Raw genomic sequence first — 10281 nt, forward strand, 5'->3', positions numbered from 1 at the left:
AAGGCACCCTCTAGTGGACGAAAAGGGGAGAAACCAGAGTTGTGGGAGTTGGTGACTGCTGGAAGAGAGAGAAAGCTATGAAGAGAAATAAAGCAACACAGATTGGGCTCTGAACAGATTTTACATGGCACAGAAGCAAGACATATGCAATGTGTCTCTGTTTATTGCACAAGGGACATATTGTGAAGGCGAAGCCTGGCTGTTTTTGGTATTGGTTGTGATACAGTCAAAGATAAGTCTTGGCTTGGTTATCTGTAATTATTGGCAGGATATAGTTGTGGGCCTATCTGGATTTGTTTCTTAAATCCTAGTGTTAAATGATGGAGCTATATATTCATTTTTTTGTCAGACTTTTTTTTCTGACTCCATGTTCAGACTTCAAAATGAATCTGAAAATGGCCCTTGGCACTCGGATTTTTGAACATGAAGCAGTTCACTGAGGCAGTCAGGCCCAAGATTAACCCTTTGGACTGCAATAGCCCAGTTAGAGGTGATGGATCTTGAGGATTATCTCCAGAGTGGTAGTTGAAATGCGAGGTTTGCTGACCAGAATATCAAGAGCAAAGGTTAAATGACACTCAGAACTATAAGTCACAACTGCTTCTTCTTCCATAGGCTTCATGTACACTGGTGTGCCTGTCATAGAGCAAGGATCCAAAGCTTGAGCTCTTGCCTTTAACTTAAAGATTTAGTGAGGTTGGCTGAAATAACTATGCATGATTGCATCTCAGCATGGGGGGAAATGGTTTGAATTGTGCAGTGGCGTTCATAGTTGGTGTCCCAAAAAGATGTGACTCCATGGTTCACACCACTGACCCCTCTGGAGACAAAACTCAATGTCAACATCTTGGCACAAAATGACTGAATTTGTAAAGAGCTCTTTCATAGAAAGGTCAGGGCAAGCCAGATTAGCAGCAGTGTTGCCAGTTCTGCCCTGAGCTTGTTTCACGGAGGCACTTTTGAAGCCAGTTAGCTAATCGTGCAGCTGCCACATTTTATTCCACACTCTCAGTGCCATGAGATAATATTCGATCATATTGATCAGTGCAAAAATACCATAGTTGTAATTTTAACTGTAATTGACACTGTCTGTGTGCTGCCTTCCCTTTTCCACCAGGAATAGTGCAAACATCGCTGTGCTTTCTGCCCAGATAGTGCCATGAAAAGGGCATGTTTATCCTCAGACACATCGCTGTGTTTCCATCTGAGATAGTGCCTTGAAAAGCATTTGTTTTTCTATCAAGACATCGCTACATTTGCTGCTGGGATCATGCCACAAAAGCATTTGTTTTTTACCTAAACATTACTGTACTTTGTGCTGGGATGTTGCCATGAAAAGTGCTTGTTTTTTTTTTACCAAGACATTGCTGCATTTTTGGCTGGAAAAGTGCCACAAAGTGTGTTTGATTGTTACACTGTGCTTCCTGCCCAGACAGTGACAGACAGTGAGTATTCATGTTTTCGCCAGACATCTCTACATCTCCTGCTGGATAATGCCACGAAAAGCATGTGTGTTTTCCATTGACATAACTACGTTCCCTGCTGGGATAGTTTCACGAAAAGCGTTTGTGTTTTACCTGAACGTCGCTGCACTTCCAGCTGGGATAGTGCCAGGAAAAGCATTTGGTTTTTTATAAAGACATCGCTGCATTTGCTGCTGGTGTCATGCCACAAAAGGCATTTGTGTTTTACCTGGACATCACCGCACTCTCTGCTGGGATAGTGCCATGAAAATTGCTTGTTTTTTTACCAAGACATTGCAACATTTCTGTCTGGAAAAGTGCCACAAAACTTGTTTCTTTTTTATAGAGACATCACTGTGCTTCCTGCCCCGAAAGTGCCATGAGAAGCATTTGTATTTTACCTTGACATCACTACGTTTCCACTTGGGGTAGTTTCACAAAAAAAGCATTTGTGTTTTACCTAGACACTGCTGCACTTCCAGCCGGGATAGTGCCATAAAAAGCATTTGTTTTTCTATCAAGGCATCGCTGCATTTGCTCCAAGGATTGTGCCATGAAAAGCGATTGTTTTTTACCAAGATGTCGCTGTGTTTTTAGCCTAGATTGTGCCCCGAAACTGGGTACTTTAAGCCAAAACATGGACTTTTTCTGACCATAGCAAAGTGTTTTTTGTGCCTAAACCTAACAACACTGTTGAAACTACAAAAAAAATCAACATATCCACTATATAATAGCATACAAATGTAACATGGCAATTGGGTTATTTCTTCCTAATGAAATGAACACTTAGTTCTTCTAGCAGTTATTTCAGAGCCACATAAACACATTGGTTCTGCATATCATCCATCAATCACAGGAATAAAAGCATGATTGTTTTGTGAAAAAGGCAACAGCTGCAGAGTTTCAGACAGATTTATTGATATTAATATATACTGTACATAGAATACTTACAGAGAGAATAGTTTCACCAAGCATAACTCTGTAATCATCTGTAGATACACAAATCATACTCAAAGATAAATACAAATTGGAATGCATATAACCAGTGACTGAATCATGCCAGCAGTTGCTTGTAATCAATCAGTCTGAGTAGTCTTGGGATGTGTGTGTTGCCTGCAGCAACATTACACCTGTGTTATTACCCTTCTCTGTGCCAACTGTTGGATGTGATGTGTTAGTGCAATGGTCTGCTGCACAGGCCCGATGAGTACAGTCACAGCTGTGATGACACTTGTTGTAAAACCCTGTAACCCCTGGTTGATGGACACATAGCTGGTTACACTCCTTATGTCAATGTTATATCTCTGAAATCAGATGTATTTGGGTCTTTTTGCTATTGTATTACCTCTGCTAACTGTTTGCATTGTTTGTGCATTGTGCCTGGACTGCATTCAGACTGTGAACAAATGACTTGTCACTAAAAGCACCGGGCATGACTTGATGAAAGAGGCTGAACTTATAAGACAATTGCAACTGTAGAAAATGTTGAAAATCTTGGTCGGATAAAATCATGTTGACAAAGGTTGTTCTTGTGGACTAAAGCAGTTATGTTGTTTGAAATACATAGTGTGTTAGCTTTAAAGTAGAAACTACTTTGAAGGCTATGAAGTATAAAGTTTCCTGCTAGTACAGTTAGTCAGTTCACAACTTTGACACACAGCAGGTGTCCCTACACAACAAAAAAGGTCTACATAAAAGTGACTGGTACACGGACGACCCTTGTGCAATAAACTGTAAGCTGCTGAAATTGCGAGCCTTTTTTTGAAGTTAGACATTCACTATAACCCCATTGAGAACCAGCAGCCTCCAAATAGATCAAATCACGTGTACCTGAGCTCACTGCTGCTGGAAAAGTAAAGTCTTCTCTCTAGTGGTTTATTCCCTTTAAATAAAGATACAACTTCATGATGGAAAAGTCATCACTTAATCCCACCATGACTCGAAATAGACTTTATTTATTCTTTATATCAGTATAAACAAACAAACAAAAAATAGCTTCTGGTAAGTAGTGCTATTAAATTCCACTGGAAAGGAAAAACACAGTCTGTCTTATAGTTATAAATGGAACTAGTAATGGTATATATATATATGTCAGACACAGAATATACATTATAGTTGGTGTATCATTTGTAGATGTCATTACTTATGAGACCATCGTCGTTGTCAAAAGATTGTTCGTAGCTAGAGATGAATTTTTTTTTCTTTCCAAAAGTAGAGAAAGTGTTGTACACATCCAGCTCTCCTCTGGGTGCCAGCTTCAGAGTGCTGTAGTCAGACGTGGTGCCAGGTATGTACACATTGTGCTGGTAGTCTGGTGGTTCAGAATGAGGCTGAGTGTACTTTGGGGTCCATGAGTAGTGAGGAACTGTTCCCTCTTGAAGAGACATCTTGCAGTCTGTTAAAAAATGCGCATAAATTACAGTTTGTATCAGAAGATTATTTCTGCAAAGAGCCAGTATTTACATACAGTATACTTGATCTGAATAAGGTGGCTTTAAAGGCATCCTCTTAATTTCAGCTTAGGAAAAAAAAGCCAAACACATCTTGCAGGGACTTAACTAATCCTCATTAAAATCCCCCCACCACCACCACCAATTTTGGGGCCTGGTATTATCTGCTTTTCAGTTTACCATTTTATATTTCAGAATAAATCCGCAGGCACAGACACAGGGAGAGCCCCCAACCCACCACTCTCTTTCATGCGAACAATAATGAACCCAAACTGCACAGTTCACCCACCGTTCATATGGTTTCCCCAGGTCCAGTACTGTGGTGCCACAGAGCAGGAAAACCCATGGTCATCATATTTTTGTTGACGAGTAAGAGTGCCCTCCATATTAGCTGAACTGTATCTGAAGATAAAGAGATAAAAGATATAAGTTTAGGCACGTGCATTTATGTGTGTCTGTGTGCATGTGTATGTATTATAACTACTGTAAGTCAACCAAGGTATTCACCTCTTGTATGCTGAGTTGCGTTGGTTCTTGGTCCAGGTCCAGTCCTTGTTTGAATACCTAAGCTGTACAGATGAAACATAAAAAACACTTAGTGACCAGCTCAGTTAGTCAGTTTGAACATGTGCACTGCATTTATGTCTTATGTCAACAGGAAACTGCACACCGCCATCTAAACAACACATTCTCATTCCAACCATTCCATGGACTATCCACAGCAAGATGTGACGTGGAAGGTAGCCTGGGTGGGTTGGTGGTTGATGTTCTAGGACACCGTGTCAACTTCAGCCTGCTACATGCATTGTCTGTTTTCAAAATACACATCCGTTTTCACAGGAAATGTGCAGTTTGCATACAGTCTCTATCAAAATAAATGTCCTATGTCAGTACAACACCGCAAATTGACATTTCTTTCCTTCTGCTATGAACACACATTATGTTTAGCCAGCACACAGGTGGTTGGGTTAAGGCAACAAAAACACATGGTTGGGTTTAGGAAAAAAGAACAGGCTTTGGCTTTACAATCTTACCGACCTTCCACCGACCTTCATCCAATCTGGGATCCAATCTTGGATGAAGGTCGGTGGTTGCTGGACCCATCCGCGACACAACCCACACACCCACTTGGACTTTTTGCCCCCTTAACTTAAGTTGTTGTGTACTGCTTTTCCTCCTGTTGCTGCTGGGCGCCGTTACACAACAATGGCAACTGGCTGCGTGTAATGCTGACGCTTTTTGTCAGTGTCTGATGCTGGAAGTCAGTGACCAACCACCAGGTTTCGATGACTTCAGAGTGAGACTTGGTTAGTCCAAAATAATAATTCGCAAATGTAATTATAATCATAAAAGAACTTTAAAAAATGCTGTTATTACTACTATCAGTTCTAGTGTTGCGGTGTGCTGCAGTTTGGCGTGTGGTTTGTCTTAGGAGAAGCCGTTGCTCGTCTGCTGTAGGCAGGTACAATCAGTGTCAAACACCCTAATGTGTCTCTGTTTTATTACTATCAGTGTATAAAATTTGGAAAACTAGAGTGTACTTTGAGTGTTATGTTGGCTGAATCATTGTTGATTGTGATAGTTTTTTTAAGTGTTATGAAAGTGAACACTTTATGAATGGTTATCTCCTTACAATATTATTCTAAACACCTGTATGAATGTTATATCGCAAGCATACAACCCGTGCATTTTCTAGCCAACAGCCTATAGCTGTACATTCTGAATACATTCCACTCCCTAGTTTTGCATAACATTAAGATTTGTTAATTGGTTGTTGATTAATGGAAATGTATTATTGTCACACTGTATCAATATTAACACTCCACTTCAGTCAGGAAGTGTGTGAAAAAGTAATGTTAACATCAATGTGTCATTTTGCACTGGAACTATAAATGAGAGATGCTCATGTTTTGTTCTACAACATAAAATACATTAGGAAATACTCCAGTTGTGAACTTTGGACCTTCTATGTGTCTTAAAAAAAAAGGCCGTTGCTAACAAGGGGCTAAATCAAACTACTAAACATTATCACACCAAGCCAAGCCAAGGTTTTACAGTCTTGTTATGGCGGTGACATTACGTAATGAGACCGTTGTGTAGTTTGTTAAAAGCCCAACGTTAGCCTTTTACCTCTGGTGATTGCATTTAGGCTTCAATAGTCATCAAAGTGGTGTGCATTTATGAAGAATATCTTGCTGAACAAAACATGTAAGTATCATAAACATTTGTTCGCCACAGAGTTGATTTCCAGCAATGATCCAAAGTCCAATGGAGAAATCCCCAGGCTTTTTGACAAGGGAACCAGTGTGACGCTTACTTACGCATCAGCCTACAGAAAAACGTCATCCTGGCAGCACTCTACAATGGCAGGGCTAAAGGCATCATACTGTATAGTCGAAATCGGTGTGGCTGACATGACTTTGTGTTTGATGTTCATGTTGACAGCCGACAGTCAAGTTCCATAAAAAGAAACTCTAACAAAGTCAGGTTTTACTACATTATCTAATACATGTCTTAAACTGAGAAAGGGACATAAAATGCTCCCCAGAGCTACTTTATAATGATGGAGAAGATGTCACATCAATTGCAAAGTTAGTGTCCAATCTGCTGATGTGAGGGTTAACTTTGATAGATATTTTACTGATGTTGTTGACTTCAGCAAAAATACAGCAGCAGTATTAAGTACAACTTCAAGTGATAAAAACATATATCTCTTCTATCCCTGCAACACCTTTTATGCATGTCACACACCATGACATACTGTGGTAATTTGCCATATTGTTATCATTTTTATGTTTTCACTACTTGTGGGTTGGTTAAAGTAGGCCAGCCATTAGGAATTAAAGGCAGGGGGACTAAATTTTCCAAATTGGGCCTCTCATCCAAACTAACTCCTGCACCAACAGTGGTGCATAACCCTTAGCAAGGCCCCCTGGGCTTTGGGCCAGGGTCACCTCTGCCTTTTAACCCGCCTCCCACCCCCATTACAGTAGGCCTGGGTTGAGGATATATTTTCTATAATATAATTATATTAATAATAAATGACAGAATGTGTTAGAGCGCCCCCTACAGTGTAAAATGAATTTTGACATTTGCCCCTGAGTCAACCTGTCTGTCATTTCTAATTGAAGTGAGACAGCAGGCGGACTAGTTAGAGACATAGCTGGATGGATATAGTTTGGGGATACGTGTAATTCTGAAATGATAACAGAAATAACCCCTCTATTGTGCTGATGTGTATGCTTCGATAGATTTCAGCGTGTTACCTCGTTTGGGGTCGCTGCTCTGTTGTTGGCCAGTTCATTACGGTCCAGTGCGCTCCAGCCAGAGGTGAGGTAATCTGTGCTCTTGGCATTATTCTGCTGAACTGACATTACCGGGCTGCAAGGCTTAAGGAACATGAAGTCACTTTTGGACGACTCCGGTGTCAGACACATTTTGTAGCAATAGACCTGAGGGAGCGTCCCGTTGCTGTTTGCCTCCGCGCAGCCGGACGCGCTTGAAGACATCCGAACATTTAAGTTGGACTTTTTGAACACCTCTGTGGTGGTGGATGCTTCTGAGCGGGAGCAGCAGCAGCAACACCCGCCGATGGAGGGGAAGTTGGACTCTCTGCTGGACGGCCTGCCCTTCAGTCTCCGCACTGCAACCAGGACGATAATAGCCACCAGGAATGTGAAGGAGATTGCGCCCAGAGACACGATTAAGTACAGGGTGAAGTTGGAGCTGTGATGTGGGCTTAGTGACAGGTCACCCAAATCGGGCTGCGAATCTGGCAGGCTGTCAACCACTGACAGAATGATGGAAACAGTGGCCGAGAGGGGCGGCTGACCATTGTCCTTCACAAGAATGACCAATCTGTGCCTCGTGGGTTCTTTCTCCACCAACTGGCGTATCGTCCTGATCTCGCCTGTGTATAGAGCGATGCTGAACAAGCTCGGGTCTGTTGCTTGGAGCATCTGATAAAAAAGACGCGAGTTCTGACCTGCGTCTGCGTCCACCGCGCTGATTTTGGTGACAAGGTAACCGGCGTCAACTGATCTGGGCACCGCTTCGCTGGGCGCGGTGCCGTTTTGCGCAACCGGTGAAACAATTACAGGTGCATTGTCGTTTTGATCCAAAATAAATATAGTCACTGACACGTTGCTGTTCAGAGGTGGGAACCCTGCGTCTTGAGCCTGAACTGTGATCTGAAAGTTTTTAAGTTGTTCGTGGTCAAAGGATCGCAGTGCGTAAATGTTTCCGTTGTCCGAGTTTATGGACACGTATGTGGACACGGGCATTCCCTGTATGTCACCTTCCAGTATAGAATAGGAGAGGTATGCGTTTTGACCAGAATCTGGATCCAGTGCAGTCACAGAGCAAACAGATGCTCCCGGCGCATTGTTCTCAGTCAGATACACAGTATAGGAGGGCTGCTTGAAGCGGGGCGCGTTATCATTTACATCAGACACTTGGACCAAAATAGTTTTCCTTGTGAATAAAGGTGGGGAGCCCATATCTCGCGCAGTAAGGGTGATGTTGTACTCTGCGACCGCCTCTCTGTCCAGAAAATCACACGTTACTAATGTATAATAGTTCTTAAAGGATGAGTGGAGCTGGAATGGGACGTGATGGGGGATCTCACAGTCCACATTCCCATTTTCACCCGAGTCTTTGTCCATCACGCTGATGACAGCTATCACCGTACCCGGTGGTGCGTCCTCCTGCACAGGTGTGGACACTGATGTTAAAATCACCTCTGGAAGGTTGTCATTTTTATCTAAAACGTTCACCAGCACTTTACAGTGAACTGCTACAGCAGAGGGGCCTTTATCTTTTGCTTGTACATAAATTTCATGCATCCTGGACTTTTCATAATCTATCACTCCTTTAACTTTGATTTCCCCTGTGCGCGAGTCCACGCTGAAAAGCTGGCGCACTTTGATGGGCGCGTGGCCACTGAATGAATAGGTGATGTCAGCATTGGGACCTTCATCTAAGTCGGACGCATTGAGTTTTATGACAACTGTGCCCTTGGGTGCGTTTTCAGCCAGCCTCACTCTGTAAAATGACTGATCAAACACAGGCGCGTTATCATTTGCATCCAAAACGGTGATATCAATTTGCGCAGTGCCTGATCTCTCTGGCGCGCCTCCATCCACCGCCGTCAGAACCATTTGATGCGCGCTCTGCTGCTCTCTGTCCAGTGGGTTTTGAAGGACCAGCTCTGCGAATTTACTGCCATCGCTGCGCGTCTGTATATCCAAAAGGAAATGATCATTTACACTTAGCAAATAAGTGCGGAGCGAGTTGGACCCGACGTCTAAGTCCTGTGCGCTCTCAAGTGGGAAACGGGATCCTGGCGCTGCGGACTCAGATATGTCCAAATTAAACTCGGTCCACGGAAAACTAGGAGAGTTATCGTTCACATCCAAGATCTCCATCTCCACCCTGTACAGCTCCAGAGGGTTTTCAATGACCACTTGCAAGTGAAAAGAACAGGACAAACTCTGTTCGCATAGTTCTTCCCGATCAATTCTTTCATTGACAAATAAAACTCCGTTTTCTAAATTTACCTCCACATACTGCTTCTTGGCACCTGAGACTATCCGGAACCTGCGCGCAGAGAGCTTTCCCAAATCCAAGCCCAGGTCCTCTGCTATATTGCCAACAAAAGCTCCATGCTCCAGTTCCTCAGGGATCGAGTAGCGAATCTGTCCCCGGACTGCATCCAAGAAACAAATGAACAACGCAAAATGGCAAACTACGTGCCATTTCCCACAGTACAGTCTTTTCTTCTCTCCGCGTTTGTCCATCTGTAGGCTGAAGCAGTGCCGCAACTCACACCCAGCGCTATGTGTCTGGTGCACTCATACAAGATGATTAAGGCAGAATTGTGCAAAATACAGTGTGGAAAAAACTTGACATTGGTGGGACTGGAACAGCGGCTGTCTGCCTGAGAGAAAAGAGAGGAGAGAGAAAGGGATGTGCAAGGGCTACTAGCCTGTCTCAGATTAGTGTGGGTTTGTGTGTGCGTGTGTTTATTATTGGCCCTACTGTTCCAATAGGAGGGAAACGACATCTGCTCTGATAATCTTTCCTGCCTACTAGCCCGATCAAATTCATGTCATAGTCTCCAGGCTTTCACCGCAGGTCAGACGTACTTGATTCAATTTCTTATAGGAGTGTTTCATTATTTTCAACGGATGGAGTTTAGCATAAGCGGATATAAACAGCATATTTACTCTATCTCACTAAACCAATAAAAAGTTACAGTTGTAGGCTTTTAATTCTTGATCAAGCTACTTTCATTTGAATAAAATGTTTTACTCGATTAAGTGTTGTTATGTGTTACGGTGCAGTAAAGATGTATATGAATTTGTGCT

At 42.7% G+C, this 10281-nt stretch overlaps 1 protein-coding gene across 1 annotated transcript; it reads right to left on the reverse strand.

The window, feature by feature from the left end:
- Nucleotides 1-3517: 3517 nt before the first annotated feature.
- On the reverse strand, nt 3518-10042 carry LOC125898231 (protocadherin beta-15-like). Its single transcript, XM_049591976.1, has 4 exons — nt 7180-10042; nt 4421-4482; nt 4203-4315; nt 3518-3858 (listed from the first exon to the last, which is right to left on the reverse strand). Exons 1-4 carry the CDS (start codon nt 9709-9711, stop codon nt 3587-3589), a joined length of 2979 nt encoding a protein of 992 aa, XP_049447933.1. The 5' UTR covers nt 9712-10042; the 3' UTR covers nt 3518-3586.
- Between the last annotated feature and the right edge of the window lie 239 nt (nt 10043-10281).

Source organism: Epinephelus fuscoguttatus, linkage group LG12 (assembly GCF_011397635.1).
Source record: "Epinephelus fuscoguttatus linkage group LG12, E.fuscoguttatus.final_Chr_v1".
Taxonomy (NCBI): domain Eukaryota; kingdom Metazoa; phylum Chordata; class Actinopteri; order Perciformes; family Serranidae; genus Epinephelus; species Epinephelus fuscoguttatus.

Excerpts from the sequence above, each read along its gene's own strand:
- LOC125898231 (XM_049591976.1), bottom strand. The coding sequence starts at position 9,711 with ATGGACAAACGCGGAGAGAAGAAAAGACTGTACTGTGGGAAATGGCAC. Across the intron at positions 4,483-7,179 it reads GAGCAGCGACCCCAAACGAG|CTTAGGTATTCAAACAAGGA; the intron begins GTAACACGCTGA and ends TCATCTGTACAG. Across the intron at positions 3,859-4,202 it reads CTGGGGAAACCATATGAACG|ACTGCAAGATGTCTCTTCAA; the intron begins GTGGGTGAACTG and ends ATTTTTTAACAG.